Below are 16,077 nucleotides of genomic sequence, written 5' to 3' on the forward strand. Positions count from 1 at the left end.
CCAAAAAGCAAAATGAGCCCCAGCTAGCAGCCCTCAGGAATAAGAAAACTACACAGCTCAGTAACAGAAACCCCACTTCTTAAAATTATTTTAAGCAAAAAAACAAAAAACAAAACATAGCTTGGATACTTTCTCTCATTTAAAATGTACCTATAAATCTATAAGAGAACACACTGGATGATAGAAGAAGAATCTAGTCATTCACACAATGAGTCCAAAGAAGGGTATTCTTAGGAGAGGATCACAAAGGCTCCAGAACATCCTTACTGTTCCCCAGGAGATCCCGCAGTGTGGAATTACTCACCAGGGCACGAGGATACCTTGCCACTCATCTCCTGAATCCAAGCCCTGAAACACAAAGGGATCCCCATCACTCATTGTGTACTTACAGGACTGCATGCTCAAAGTACCCAGGACCTACCTGCTGGTTCCTTCATCCTTGTACAATGTCACACAGGCATTCTCAGAGGGGCTCCAGGCACAGTACGGATCCCGCACCAGCACACAGTCCTCACAGCTGCTGTGCTTCCTGCAGAAGGCCAGGGGGATCTGAACCACTCCTGAGTCGGAGCCGGCATAGACAAACTTCCTTCCCTGTGTGTGGGAGACAGTGACAGAACAGATATAAGGTGGACATCATAGATGATGGGCACGAAGCCTCTCCAGCAGACACAAGGATAGTGTGTCTTTTGAGTGCTGTGCAAATGGAGAAAGGGAGACTCCCAGAATAACAGTGACAGCAGACAGGGTCTGACCCAGCAGCAGACGTCCTGTCGGGGTATTCTTGGGTAGTAGATACATCCCTAACTTCCTGGATCCATTTGAGAAATTTCATTACTCTGCCAGAGTAGAAACACTTCTTTGGGGAAAAGAACAAGCTGGATCAGCTGGGAGGTAGTATGGACACTCTTGTAGACTAGAACCTATGGCACTGGGAAGGCTGGAAGGAACCTCACCCAATCTCTGCCCAGTGAGATATATGTGGGTGGCTATGGAGGGTAGGTGGCCTGTAGGAAGGGACGGTCCATCCCAGGGGGTTTGTACCCTTCAGGACACTCAGTCTGTTTCTCCCTGATGGAGTAGGGCTGGAGTGCCAATGAAACCAACATGTGATGACTGAGCCACATCTTACAGGGGATAATAAGTGTGGAGGGGAGGGCAAAACAATCTTCCACACCACAGTGAGACATACCTGCCTCAGGCCAACATTAGATGAAATAACAGGTACAGTCAGTCACCCCTTGGTAGCAGCAGGGGTTGATTTTTAGGATCCCCCTTTCCATATCCAATTTGGAAATGCTCAGTGGCCTCACAGAGATTGGGGTAGCATTTACATAGACCCAATATTTTTTCTGAATGTTTTCTTTCTACAGTTTGTAGAATGGTAGATGTGGAACCACAGAAGTGGAAAACCAGAGGTAGACAGCCCATTGTATTTACTAGTTTCAATAAGGCTCCCCTCCCCCAAATCAATGGAAGTGGGTTTAACATACTCACATACATTCTTTAACATGTCACCCCTAGGAGGTGAGATCTGGTCTCCATGATACTTTATGTGGGCCAGACATATGGATACATGAGGCAAGGAAAGGACATATGGAGACCATGCCTAAAGGCATTATTTAGGAAACACATGTCTAAGAGGCCCCTCCTTCTATTGTGTTCTCCCCAATCCATGGTCTCCTGACTGTGAAGGAAAATGCTAGATGTATCACAAAGGGCCTATGCAGGTCTCAGGAGACAGGGACAGCATGGGTGGAGAGTATGCAGTATGCATGATAAAGGTGGATGTTGTATAATGTGGTATGTGTGATGTGATATATGTGTTTAGGTGTATAGTATAATTCTTGCAGTGTCTATGTAGCCTACGTGAGTTTTATATGTGTGTGTGTGTGTGTGTGTGTGTGTGTGTGTGTGTGTGTGTGCTAAATATGTGGTGCATGTAGTTGTGTGATGTTGGATATGATGTTCCTGGAGAATGTATGTTATATGTAGTATAGTGTGTGGTGTTTTGTTATGCATGGTGTTTGATGTGTGTGGTTTGCATGTGGTAAGTGTAAAGTCTGTGGTGTGACAAATGGTGTCTGTGTATGTTTACTATGATATGTATGTATGGTATGTGGTGGGGTACTGGCTGTATGAGTATGGTGTAATGTAGTGAACACACAGCATGTCTGTGGTGTATGTAGTGTGTTGTGTGATAGGATGTATATCTGATCTCATGTGTGTAGTATGTGGTAGACGTGATAGATGCATGGTGTATGTGGTGCATTCAGACAAGAACTGAGCAAGTCTCTTGCTCTGTGCCACCTTTTGGTAGAGACAGGTATAGGCACAGCTCACAGCTTCTCACTATGGAAGTGGTGCTTCACAAGGCTGTGGAACTCTCACGGTGACCCAGAGAGGAGGTGCCTTTCCTGCCAGTCTATGGGGAAGAATCAGAGGTGCAGAGCACATGGCTGGCTGCCCAGGGAAACAAGGCCAATACACAGCCCTCAGGAAACGGACTTGTCTACATTCTGTTCTTCGTTGCTGCATTTTAGGTGTAAAAGAGGGTAGTAACACTTTCCACAGCCAGGTGGAAATGTGACGGATGATGGGAAGCTACAATCAGCAGGGTGAAATCCAATACTTCCAACCTAAGCCATTCCTATACAACTCTCCAGGTAAAGGGTTTTGCTATACTTTTTTTTAAAAAATATTTTTATTGTGATTAATAAAAGGGTTACATGATATTTGCCAGAGAGAAGGTACATTCATTCACATACATTGATATCTTTGCTGTACTTTTTTGTGTGGTCATGGAGTTTGAATTCAGAGCCTGGGCACTGTCCCTGAGCTTTTTTTTTTTTCTCAAGGCTCATGTTCTACCACTTGGAGAAACTGCTAAACTTCCAGATTTTAGGTGGTTAATTGGAGATAAGAGTCTCATAGATTTCCCTACCCAGGCTGGCTTTGAACTATGATGCTCAGATCTCAGCCTCCCGAGTAGCTAGGATATGCAGGTATGGACCATCCGTGCCTGGCCCTGCAGTTTTTATAAGGTGAACAGAAAAAATATGATTATTATTATTATTATTATTATTATTAGCCATAACAAGCTCATGGCATGCTAAAACCAGAGTCTAAGAGGAGGCCTATTCTATGTCTTCTCCAGGATAAATGGAGCTACAGGCTGAATTAAGGGCCTATAGGCCAGACTTCCAGCTTCCCATCCTCCAGAATCCACTGTCAATTTCTTAGCAGAAAACATTTGTAGTCCTTAGTTCAGGAGGAAGCAGGATGTCAATAATGAGCTATTAAGTATCCTATTGTTTCTCTTAGGAGTTCATACATGGACAAGTCTGTATTTACCATGACATAGAGCCAACACAGTCTGATCTCACTGGTTCAGGTAACAATAACATTCCTTCCCATGATGCAAGGACTGTTTCACCTTGACACTGGCCTTGTGCTGTAGGAACTCAGTGAAGTTCTGTCTCCCTAGTTCTGCCTTCCTCCATTCTGAAGGCTAGCACATCTGGGCCAGGAAAAACAGCATGGCCAACACTAGCTTAGCCAGTATCACATGACAGCCCTGCAAAGCCACCCAGCAAGGCAGCCACCAGACCTGCTGTCTGGGCCCCGTTACCTTCTTCGAAGACAACAGTAGGGTTTGAACTGGTTCAGGTTTCTGGAAAAGCTGTGTCTCCTCAATGACATGCATACCATTCTTTAGGCTGACTGCTTTGTACAAGGTGCCCTGGTCTGCAAGGCCAAAACCACAGGTCAGTGAGGCAGCCCCAGAGGGACACACCTAGGTCACCAAATCAAAGTCACCAGGGTCACTCAGGAGCCAATACTCCCCCTTCTGCACTCCCAAATTACTCCCTCAATTAGATGCTTCGATTAAGAGGACAGTGTTGCACAAGAACTAAAAGAGAAAACCTCTGACAAATAATCTATTCGAAACTCAAGTTACAGGTTATTCTGATTTTCTTACAAAGCATAAGCTTTTTTTTGCCAGTCCTGGGGCTTGTACTCATGGCCTGAGTACTGTCCTTGGGCTGTCTTAAGTCTAGTGCTCTGCACTTGAGCCACAGCACCATTTCAGGCTTTTTCTATATATATGCAGTACCGAGGAATTGAAGCCAGGTCTTCATGCATGCTGGGCAAGCACTCTACCACTAGGCCAAACTCCTGGCACACAAAGCATAAGCTTTTATTCCTAGGGCATACAAATCAGCTGGGAAGTCCTCAGGGTGGGCTTAAGGCTCTGTCAGCTGCTGTGGCAGGAATACTGGTCCTAAAGGAAGTGTGTTCCCCCCATCCCCAGCCACAGATCAGGACCTATCTCAGCCTGGCTCCTTCCAGGGATAGGAAAAAAGCCTCTCAGCAGCACTTAAGAAATGCCAGGATTCTCAGTGCTCACAATTGCAACACTCAAGGGTATCACTCCATTCCCACAACAGGGACTTCTTTGCAGGAGCCCATCCCAGATGCAGGCCAAGCCTTGAATGTTCAAACAAGCTCTCTAGTCACAGAGATCTGGAAGCCCAGATGCCATAATTCTTTCATGCTTTTATAACCACTTGGCCTACCTGAAGAGAGATGTCAGATCTACCCACAAAGGATCTTAAGTACACTTCCAGTCTCTTACCCAAGGACACAGACACACTTTGACTGTGACTTCCGCAGAACCTACCTGTGCTGAGAAACATGACATCATAGATGGTCCCATCCAGAGCCTGGGTCCTATCCACCACAATCTGGGTGTAGTTCACATCTTTTATGATGAATGTGGGCCTGTTGTCTATGGAGTCACTGAGTCATCCATCAAAGGGTGGTCTTTAACAAATAACAGTGTTTGGGTTGGTAAATTCAAAGAGCTGGTGTAGTTGGCTGCATGTGTCTCGCTGTTGATGCACTGTGAAGGCAAAAGTTTCCCTGGTGAACATGCCTGTCCATCACCAATCAAGGACAGCACTGGGAATCATGTAAAGTATAGCACTGAGGGATCCACACTGACTAGTCTCCAAAGAATGGTGACAGAGGATAGCTAAAGAACTTCTTCCCAGAAGCCAGAGGATGCAATTTTAACTCACATCCATACAATGTGACTGATTTTGACAGATCATCAGTGTATAGAATTAACTACCAGTGAACAAATTTCCAAACTTTGGAAATTAAAGGCATGTTGTCATAATAATTTTCCCATAAAGATGAGGATTCTAACAAACATTGACAAAAAACAGTCTAATGTTAAATAAGGGTAAGCAACTTTTTTCTTCTAGAGGCCATTTTGGATATTGATAACATCATTCTCCAGCCATTTAATATTATCAATAATAGACAGGCAGGCTAGAGACAACCACTAAGACCGACTGGAAGTTTTCATGGCTGCCCCATCATGTGCCAAATAATTTCTCAGGTTGTATATGACCCTTAGACTGGGCATTCCCACCATAATAACAGAGAAAGAGGAAAAATGGTGCCAGCTTCCTAAAATTTGGGACCTTCCCAAAGTTAGTGAGTACAAGAAACTAATTTTTATTGAACACAGTGCACACAAAAGAAAGAACTGATTATGTCTGGTCAGGGCCAGATATCCAGAGCTGGTGGGGAGGGGTGGGGGAGACAGGTTAGGGCCCATTTACTACATGACAAACAATGAGTGGGGCATCCAAATTAGCTTAAAACTTCTTTTTTATTCTTTTTGTCTTAGAAGAAAATAAAAAGTGACTCCTATTGGGCCCAGAGTTTGGCCTAGTAGTAGAGTTCTTGCCTAGCATGCAGGAAGACCCAGGTTCGATTCCTCAGTACCACATACATAGAAAAAAGCCAGAAGTAGTGCTGAGGCTCAAGTGGTAGAGTTTTGGCCTTGAGAAAGTCCAAGGACAGGGCCCAGACCCTGAGTTCAAGCCCAGAACTGGCAAAGAAAAAAAAGGGACTCCTATTGACTAGTAGACAGAATAGTTCATGACAGTGAAAATCACTGGTAGAGAAATTATGTGTTTCTCTGCAGGAAACTGAACTGCATTGTGCAAAATCAGTTCCACAAAAATAGACAGTAGCACATTCCTTTGGGAAGAGTGTTCTGAGACTTGTTGCACAATATACAGAAAAGGGTAAAGTTGCCCTCTTTAGTTCTCAGGCCCAGTGGATGCTGGGCATGGTATAGACGCATGGTGGCCAGAAGACTCACCTTCTAGGAGGCCCTGCACTTGTGGGTCCTAGACTCTTGAACAGGGACAAAAACCTTTCCCTTAGAGCCCCTGCCCTGCTCACCTCTCCAGGCCGTGGAGTGGGCACCAGATCATAGTAGGGTACCCACTTGATGTGAGACTTCTCCACTGTGACCCTCTGCATGTACTTGCCATGAGAGAACACTGCCTCCACCGTGGATAGCGTGTAGGCACACACTGCTGACAGGCCCACGTTGTTCCTGCAAAGGAGAGGCCATGTGAGTGCATGAAGTGAAGCTGGGCACTGGGGAACAGATGCCATTTTCCCAGGGCAGCACTTACAGCTGTGGGGTGAAGAGTGCATAGAACACAGGCTCCTTGAGGTCTGGGGACCGCAGTATAAAGACATCTTGTAATATGTCGAAGGTCAGACCTATGTCTGCCTGGGAGCAGATCAGCCTAGCCTTCAGGAAAGAGGTCCACTTCTTCTGTAAGATCCTCAGACCCCCTCGGTCTCCCTGAAACCCCAGAGACAAGACATGGTAAGGGAACCTGGATGTCCCATCTGCATGTGGTCTGCATGCAGGGTGTAATACCCAACCTCAGTAGTTTATAGCATGACCTGGACAAGCCTTGCTGAGTAAAAGGAAAGCAGACACTTTCCTGCTAGCTCAGATCAGGCTTTCTGGCTCAAAATAAAACAAATAAAAATCCTCTCTCTTAAAACTCATCTAATGATAACTCATCTAATTACAACTGTTCCACAGCACTCTGAATGCCACTGGGTTCTGAATCAACGAGACTGTTTCTTGGCTCCTGTCCATCTCCAAATAACCTGTAAGTGAACCATATGGACCTGGTTGGTGGCAGGCAGCCTCTAGACATGAGACTTCTCTTGGATAAATGGATGCATGTCCTCTTTGACAGATCCAAACTTCTGATTCCATGCTGACAACTAGGTGGTCCTTAAACACTGTGCAGTGGCCAAGGGCTGAGAGGAGTCAACTGTGAACTCTCAGGACTTCATGGCTGGGAGAGAATAAAACTGATCTACCTTCTCTATGGTTACCTCCCCATGATTTCAGTTACAGAGATTGAGATTCTGTTCTATTTATCATTTATTACAGCTAATGCCTTATTTTATCTACTTTATAGACTAAGGCATATGTGTATAGGAAAACAGTGCATAAAGATTCAGCGTTGTCTGTGGTTTTAGGCATCCACTGGGAATTCTTAGAATGAATGGGTCCTGGAAACCAGTGAACTAAAAATAGAAGGCATGCTTGCCAAAGAATATAACATGAAAGAGTCTTCTTTTATCTTGGACACAATGCAAGCCTACTCCTTTCTCATCTCTACCAGGTAATCATAGGAAGGCAAATGATGAAGCATGTAAGAAGCCTTTATTTTTCCTTCTGATGTTTTAGCAGACTCATAGGCATCTGAGGTCTGTGTGTACAGCGTGGCATCGATGGGGAGATAAGTGCACATCTCAGACCGGCAGTGAGACAAGACACAGGACAAGAAAAGGATTCTGAGGGGACGACAGAAGTCCTTAGGCCAAGCCTCATAGCATGAATTTGGTGGGGTATATTGCATGATCTTGGTCATGGATGCCATGCAAACCCTTATCCCAGGGCTAGGTGTCACGATTAGCCAAAGTAGGTCCATTGTTCGTATCCTGACAGCTATGGAACTACAGTGGTGGTGGAGAGTGAAGGCACCGACACCTCAGGCTGGGCTGCTGTTAGAGTGGCTCAAATACCTTCTGGGAGCCCTGCTCTTGCATTAACCATCCACTAGGACTGCCATGCACCATCCTGGCCTGAACAGGGGTGGTTCACTGCTCTGCAAGCTGGGAAGTGAGACAGCCGTGGGTTAAGAGAAACCTGATAACTAAGTGAGCCCTGGCTAGAGAAGAGCTAGACAAACAACTCAGACACACACAGCACCCACTTTCTGCCTCGTGTGCTAGGCTGTTAAGGGGAGAGCACACTTAAGCCTCCAATTGTGTGTATCGGTGGCATGAGATCACTCTTACTGACTGGAGAGGTTCCAATAATGATCACCTCATGGAAAGGTCACCGGGCAACTGGGAACTGAATGACTTCCATGGAGGATTAGCTGCAGCTAATCATCTTTTGTGAGTCCTGATGTCACCCTGCCTTTCCTAAAATGCCAGCTAAGCTACCTTGAGGTTTGCTAACTCTACCCATGGCAGTTCTCTGGTGTTATGCATCTGCTTTTAAGACATCCTTGCCAGGCTGGGAGTTTGGCCTAGTGGTAGAGTGCTTGCCTAAGCATGCACAAAGATCCAAATTTGATTCCATGGTAGCACATACATAGAAAGAGCCAGAAGTGGTGCTGTGGCTCAAGTGGTAGAGCTCTAACCTTGAAAAAGGCCAAGGACAGTGCTCAGGCCCTGAGTTCAAGCCTCAGGACTGGCAAAAATAAAAAAGAACATACATCCTTGCCACCAATATCTCCACACACATATACTTCAAGCTTTGGGCCTGATAAACATTTTGAAGTGTAGTTCTCACTTCTTAGCCTTCCCTTACTAATTTGTGATTCATTCTTGAGTTGACTAAGAGCTCCTAATAGTGGGGTTCTAAGTCCCAGAGAATCTACTTGGCACACTCAACAAAGCCTAACTTTTCCTACAGCCTTGGGGAGGTCTAAGGACAGTGCTAAGGGGTGCAGCCTGGGTGCCGTTGTCACCTTAGTTCCCGTGGACACTTGGTGGAAGGAGAGGGAGGAGGGAAGAGAGCTGGGGTTCTGATAACAAATATATGGAACCTGCCAGGCCTCTCAACAGTGAATGATATGGCAGGAAGGGATTGGGGGGGGGCAGGAAAAGATGCTTTTCCAGGCCTGCTCCCACAGAATGGAAAGAACTTCTAGGTCAGCAGAGAGATCAGGGATCACCTTGCACACTCTGGCAACGCGGGGGACCTTTAACCTGGAAATAAAGTCATACTCCATAGACACTTCAGTGAAGAAGAAGTAAACCTTGTCATCATCATGCCCAGGACTATCAGAGCTTTTCCGGATCACATCCGAATAGACGAATCTAGGCTCTGCAGAGACACGAGACTGTCCTTACACAGAGTGTGTCACCACCTACTCCCATGGTGTCACAGGCAGTCAGTGCAGCTTTGGGGTCAGGGACTTCCCTACAAAGATATCTGGAGTATGTGCGCCATGGTGGAATCAAACTACAGAGCCAGGAATGGTGACAGTACCATGCCCAGTCATGTCTGCCTCACTGTCCTCAAGTTCAGAAAGATGGCCCTGATTCTGGCCCTACAAGACAATGTTCCTGCTGGAAAGCAGAGCCTCTTCTGCTATAAAGTACAGACCCAAACCAATTGACCCTGGCCAAACGAAGCAGTTGCTCTAAGACTCTGGTCAACTCTGAAGAGAAGTTAGCTGCCTCTGCATATCAGACCACAGTATCCATCCCCAAAGGTTGTCTAGAGGTTTTAAGGAGTCCTAGAATATCTCTGGCCACTCCCCTCTCCACAGGAAAAAGCCAATCACCAGCACCTTACCACCTGTTCCCAGAGTCACACATAAGCCAGCTGTCATCTGGAGGTAGCAGGCGCTGGAGGTGTGGCATAAAACCTGAGCTTTGATTGTCATGCCAAAATAACTCCTAATGTGACAAATCTGAGTTTGTCATTAAGTCAAGGGTCAGTTACAGAAATCTCTCAGCATAGGAGGTTAATATGACCTTAACATAGTGCTCTGTTAGCATCGAATAAACCAAATAGGATGCCCTGGTTTCTGGCCAACTCTCTGAAAAGTTCCATTGCCTCTAAGGTGTAAACAGTCCAGGATGCTGAAAGGTCAGGGAAAACAAGAAGAGAAGTGGCCACCCAGAGTGCACTGTAACATCTTACCATTACAGAGCATCTTACCATACAGCCATTGGATGTTGTCTTCTGCACGCAAAACACTGTGGGAAGGATTTCGAGAGATGGTGTACTGGCTTCCTAAAAAATCCTATTCTGTCCCAGAATATAGCTCTCCATCTTTAATACCCCAGGAACATGGAAGAGGGAGATTAAAAAAAATAATTAGAACAACCCCTCCTTTGTGGCATCAAGATCAATTTCTTTGTAACTTAATTAAGTACCACTGTAGAAGACAAAAGCAGCTTCCCAACTTCGGAGATGCCCTCTAGTTCCTGCAGCCATGTCTTTTCTTTGGAATAACAGTGGATGCCATGTTCAATTGCATCACTGAGGTTTCCAAGCAGTGACTGGATGCAAGCAACCACTTCTCACATCCAATGAAGGAATGACAAATGCACCTTTCTATACCATATGTTACAGAACCATCCCAAGTTGAAAACACTGTCACTTGAGACACACTTTCATTCAAACAACATAGTTTACCTTGCCAACCATACTTGTGCTCAGAACACTTATATAGTCTATACGGAGGGCCAAAGCTCCTCACTCAAGGTCTGTTTTGAAATCAGGTGCAATGCACTGAACATTGCACTAAAGGAAAATGTTGAATGGCCATACAATGTACCTCCCTTCATCATAGAGTGGAAAAACTGTGAATGGAATTATTCTAATCTAGGCACTGTATAGTAGTATACACCTCTAAGAGCTACAGGCCACTGCTGAAACATGAGACCACTGTAGGCAGCTCATGTTTCCGGGGCTAATCTCTCTCCCAAAGAGGAATGTCTGAACAGTGATTACCAAAGATGGATGTAAAGTAGTATTGCTACCTCAGTGGTGGCTATCCCTTTGAATGATGATTTCAACTCTTCTTCAGGAGTCTGTGCCAAAGGATAAATACCTACTTTTGAGGCAGCTGATATTAAAATGAGACCAGGGCCAGTCACCAGTGGCTCACATCTGTAATCCTAGCTACTCAAGAGGCTAGGATTTGAGGATCAGAGTTCTAAGACAGCTAGGCAAGAAAGTCCATGAGATTCTCATCTGCAATAAACTACGTGGGGGTGGGGAGGAAGAGAACCGAGAAGTAGAGCTGTGGCTCAAGTGGCAAAGTGATAGCTTTAAGCAAAAGAAGCTCAGGGAGAGTGCTCAGGCCCTGGAACTCAAGCCAGAGTATCAACACACACACACACACACACACACACACACACACACACACACACACACACACACACACACACACTGAGATCAGGGGGCCAGCCCTAGTGGCTTACACTAGCTGTTCAGAAGGCTGAGATCTAAGGGTTATGGTTCATATCCAGCTCAGGAAGGAAAGTCTGTGAGACTCTTACCTCCAATCAACCATCAAAAAGCCATAAGTAGAGCTCTGGTTCAAGTGGGAGAGCACTTGTCTTGAGCAATAAAGCTCAAGGACAGTGCCCAGACTTTGAGTACAAACGCCAGTACTAGCCCTTTCTCTTCCCCATCCACACACACAAAGAAATGAGACCAGGGGAGAAAGACAAAAGAAGGAATTGGACTTATTATTCTATGTGAGCATAGAACATTTGGCCATAAACTCCAGGGAGAAAGCCTGAAGAGAAGGACTCACCAACCATGACGGATGTGTGACTGTGTGCAGGATCGTAGGGACACTTGCCTTTGCCTTCTTCATTTCTTCCCAGAAGCTCAAAGGATGTTAAGTTCTACAATTGAATGAAAGCAAAGGCATCCTAAGACATCTGGATTTTCAGCCAGGCTTCTGGGGTCTAAGCACACAGCTGGAGCTGTCAGCAGTTCATTTTCTAGAGTGTTTCACCAGTGCCATGAATCCCCCGAACCCTGCCTTGAGCCACACTTCAGCTGTGGACAAAGAACAAAAAGGAGCCATGTGGGCTGTACATTCTTTTCACAGAGTGGTGAATCTTTACAGAGAAGCATCACTAACCATGCCCTGCTCCCCCCGCCCCCCCCCACCGCCCTGCACACACACACACACACACACACACACACACACACACACACACACACACGGAGAGATGTCTCCATGGCTGACCTGATAATACCCGCATGTTTTGGGGGTACAAATGATCTTCTGCCTCCTTAGAGTTCTCCATTCTTCTTTAATCACTGTTCAGGCTGTTGTGAGGCCCAACTGACCCACAGGGAAAGTCCATGGTCTTACCAGGTAGTCACAAGTGGGCTGGAACGCGCTGGTCCCACACACATACAGGAAGCTGGCATTGAGAGGTTGAAGCACCTGAATGTAGTTGAGGCAATCTGTCTGTGGGGAAATAAAAATCACCTGGCTGTTTGTCCAAATTATAAAGTCTGTTCTGAGCTTCTCTCCCTGTCCTCTTCATACAATGGCCTATTTTTTCCACAGACTGTGGAACAAGTAGTGTTGGACTATTTAAGGATATAATAAACTGGATATGCATAAACTGTAAGTTCACTAGTCTAATTTTATCTCTGCCATTTCCCCAGTTCATACATTCACTGGGGCTGGAGGAGGCACTCATGGTGGCACTGATAGTACTGAGACAGAAAGGGGGACAATGAGAGTGACCCGCTTCGCTGAATCTCAGTCCTATTATTTCCTTTAGTCTCTTTTCTCTTCTTTCTCTTGTCTGTTGGATGGAATTGGTGCACCTTTAAACCAGAGTCCAGTCCAGGGGACAGCCATGACTGTGTCAGATGAGTCATTAGGAGTTGTGAGGGGAGGCCGGCTAGAAGGAGAGAGCAACGTGGAATGCGCAGTCTCCCCAAGTCACAAGTTCAATCTACTGGGTAATGGAGCTCCCACACTGGGATTCACTTTTCCGAAGTCAGGTGCTGTGGTCAGGCTAGGTCCAGGGGAGGGCTTCTCAGAATTGGGCACCTACAAGCTCCAGTGAGTCTGACCCCTGGCTCCATGGCTGTCTACAGAAAGGACATAGAGGGCTCAGTTCTGTGGGTCGTGGGAGGGCTGGGGCAGGTTCTAGGACCCAGGGCATGTTCTCTGAGGCTCAGTCACCTGCATCTATCTGTGGAGCAGAGGAGCACGTGGTCAACCATCAAGTAGCATTTTCTGAACCCTTCTGCAGGACTAGAAGAGTTGGTGGAGTTGCATTTGTTTCAGTGCATCTGATCTCCTAGCAAGTGTTCCCTGTCAAGGCAGTCCCTCAGAGATGTGTGTCACTTTCTGACTTTGGTGAGACAAGGAATCAGGAGGTTGAATCCCTGAGAGTTCTGGGAGTCTTTGGAGTGGTGAGAGTCATCCTCTCCTATCCAGGGTCCCATCTGGATAGGGCAAGGCTGTGTGCTTAAGACCCCACCTTGATAGATCTCCTTCAGCCAGAGCCTCTGACCTAGCTCTATGAGGGGCCACTGGTCCAGGGGCTTTGGGTCACAATAGCCAGTGGTCAGCCTGGGCAAGGCAGAAAAAGACCTGAACAGGGCACCTTGCAAAGCTTGTGTCATAATCAAGGGCTCAAGGGAAGAGCTGTGCAGAGGTGACATCACAATGGCTCAGAGGACTCAGAACCCCGGGGTCCTCCCAGGAATTCACAGTCCACACAAGCCTCGGAGAGTGCATTGCAAAGATGTTTAGTTGTTGCTGGCAAAGAGGTCGAGGCTCAGGCCTGAGTGATGGGCGGAGAGGGTTCCCGGGGCGCCTGTGTCCATGCTTTGTGCGCCCTGGCCTCCGCCACCGACGGCTCCGGAGATTTTTCCGGAGGAATTCTAGGGTAACATGGGACAGACCAGGGCAGGAAATGGCTAGGACACCCTCCACCCTCATCTCCCTGTGCATCACCACTTTTCCTTCCCGCGTGTGTGGAGGGGGGGCACGGGTGTGTGCGGGAGGGGTGGAGGTCCCTGTGAGTGTCCCTGTGTGTGTTGCTGTGAGTGGTCAAATGTTTGCAGTTATTTGTGTGTGTCCATGAATGTTCCTGTAGTGTTGCACATGGCACTTGAACTGTCCCTGTGTGGTTCTCCTCCAGACTGAAGGGGACTTGTCCCCAGGCACGCCCGATGCCTGCGGGTCAGAGTTCCCCGCGGCAGGCACACTGCAGGAGCAGGTGGACCACCTGGTGCTTGCCCAGCTGCTCGACAACTCCACCTTCATCCACACCTTCTTCAACAGCTACAGAAGGTGTGCAGACACCCTTCAGGTCCTGGACCTGCTGTTTACAAGGTGAGTGCCAATTCCAACAGCACAGGATTCCTGAGCTGCAGTGGAGCCTGCAACGTGGGCTGCTCACACAGACTTCCTCTTTGGCACTTGCCACTGCCTGGGGAGCAAAGCAGGGAAGTCCTCGGCTACACTGGCACAGGCACACATGCTGCACTGTCCTGTCTAGGCCTGCAGGCTCTTCTCTCGGGCTGTGTATCTCTGAGGCCTCCAACAAAGCACTGTCCCTCTTCAACAAGAAGGCAACCCGTTTTCTCTGCATGACCTCGTCCACCTAGATAGAGACAGAGCAGGGCTGGCTGGGGCAAGTGCCAAGGCACCTGTACTCCTAAGCTCATCACCCAGGGGCTACTGTCCTCATGCATGGCACCAATGGGAAGTAGTGCTCATGGAGGGCCAATATGCAGGCAGTGTGCTTGGTGGTACAAGAAGGGCAGACATGGACTGGCTGACCTGGGCTAGCCAGTGATGCTTCAAATCCTCAACAGGTTCAGGACTTTGGAAGCCTCCATGGGCTCCTCTGGACAGACTGACATCCTCCCGCATTCCAGCGAGGATGTCATCCCTCGAAACAAGCTCTACAAGTGAGTGAGTGGGATGAGATCTCCAGCTAGGGCATGCTCCACATTGGAGAAAAATCCATGGGTGTGTGTTTGTGTGTATGTGTGTGTTACTCTCGTGCTCATCTTTATGTGTGTCTGCATGGTTGCCAGTGTGTGCTTGATTTCGAGTGTGAAGGTCTGCGCGTGTGCGTGGGCGCACTCGCGCACACTCCTCTGTGTGTGTGTGTGTTGGAGTTGGGGCTGTGAGTGAGACACGGCCCAATCAGGAGCTCTGAACACCTATGATTATCAAGGGAGTCATGGGATCTGGGCATCCTCGGCAGCAGAGGGAAAACCCCAGGCAAGGGCTACTCATATGAGGACCACTAGAGCTAGAGGCTGGGTCCACGGCTGAGCCCCAGGAGAAGGCATGCTCCCCACACACCTTACCAAGCAGGTTTGCTCAACTCACCATGAGCTCCAAAAAAGGCCAAGACACATCTTTGCTTGGTCAGCGGGCCTGATATGCTGCTAGGGGTGTGAGGGAGAGCTCAGCGCCACGCTCAAGGGTGTTCTGGAAGGCAGACAGCCCTGGTGAGCATGCTAGGAAATGAGGCAGCAGAGCTCCTGAGGACGTGTGTCACACCCCTCTACATATCAGGCCGGATAGCAAGCCATCTTGGAGTCTAGCATGGAGAGAGTGGCCCAGGGGGGAGAGGAGGAAGGCACTGGAAAGAGCAGAAGGGGCCAGAACTGCTCCCAGCATTTGGTCTTGGATCCCTCCTTGGAGTTCCTCTGCCGGCCTAGCTTAGGTTGGCTGGCCAGGGGTGGCACAGCTCAAAGGTGCCCCTGTTGGGATGTGCTGCTCTCTGAAAGGGCAGCCAACATCACAGGGGTGTGAGGATGACCCCGGAAGGGGCTGGCCTTCATTCACACTCTGCTTCCCACCCATTCGCCTCCAGGGCCATCTCCTGCCTCCTGAGCACCTGGCTGGACTACCACCCGCAGGACTTCTTGGCACCATCGCAGCATGCCTGCCTGCAGCGCCTGCGCGCACACCTGAGGCTCTACATGTGTGGCTCTGACCTGGAGCGCCGGGTCTCCCACATCATCGCACAGTTGGGGATCCGGGAGCCCAGCCAGACCGAGGCTGTGGGTGCGCAGCCTGGGACTGACCCACAGCCTGGGAAGGGGTGGAGGTCACAGGGCACCACTGGCTGGTGGAGACCCCGGAAGTAGCCATGGGCTGGGAGCAAGAGAAGCCTGAAGCCTAGCGT

The 16,077-nt window shown here is 48.0% G+C and overlaps 2 protein-coding genes across 2 annotated transcripts; one reads left to right on the forward strand and one right to left on the reverse strand.

The window, feature by feature from the left end:
• Positions 1-296: 296 nt before the first annotated feature.
• On the reverse strand, positions 297-13,378 carry LOC150065341 (semaphorin-4D-like). Its single transcript, XM_090329350.1, is given in 12 exon segments — positions 297-348; positions 422-594; positions 3,632-3,747; positions 4,685-4,795; positions 4,798-4,906; positions 6,268-6,424; positions 6,507-6,682; positions 9,093-9,244; positions 10,088-10,201; positions 11,697-11,790; positions 12,270-12,368; positions 13,101-13,378. Coding segments are annotated over 12 exon segments (1,359 nt in total). The 5' UTR covers positions 13,107-13,378.
• A 290-nt stretch (positions 13,379-13,668) lies between these two features.
• Positions 13,669-16,039, forward strand: LOC150065342 (ral guanine nucleotide dissociation stimulator-like). Its single transcript, XM_090329351.1, has 4 exons — positions 13,669-13,812; positions 14,068-14,261; positions 14,747-14,842; positions 15,763-16,039. The coding sequence occupies exons 1-4, from the start codon at positions 13,669-13,671 to the stop codon at positions 16,037-16,039; spliced, it is 711 nt and encodes a 236-aa protein (XP_090185477.1).
• The last annotated feature ends 38 nt before the right edge of the window (positions 16,040-16,077 follow it).

This window comes from Megascapheus bottae, chromosome 3, assembly GCF_031878675.1.
Source record: "Megascapheus bottae isolate mThoBot1 chromosome 3, mThoBot2.hap1, whole genome shotgun sequence".
Classification (NCBI taxonomy): Eukaryota; Metazoa; Chordata; class Mammalia; order Rodentia; family Geomyidae; genus Megascapheus; species Megascapheus bottae.

Coding starts and splice junctions, on each gene's coding strand:
- LOC150065342 (XM_090329351.1), top strand. CDS start 13,669: ATGTTTAGTTGTTGCTGGCAAAGAGGTCGAGGCTCAGGCCTGAGTGAT. Junction 13,813..14,067: donor TTTTCCGGAGGAATTCTAGG/GTAACATGGGAC, acceptor GTTCTCCTCCAG/ACTGAAGGGGACTTGTCCCC. Junction 14,262..14,746: donor CTGGACCTGCTGTTTACAAG/GTGAGTGCCAAT, acceptor AATCCTCAACAG/GTTCAGGACTTTGGAAGCCT.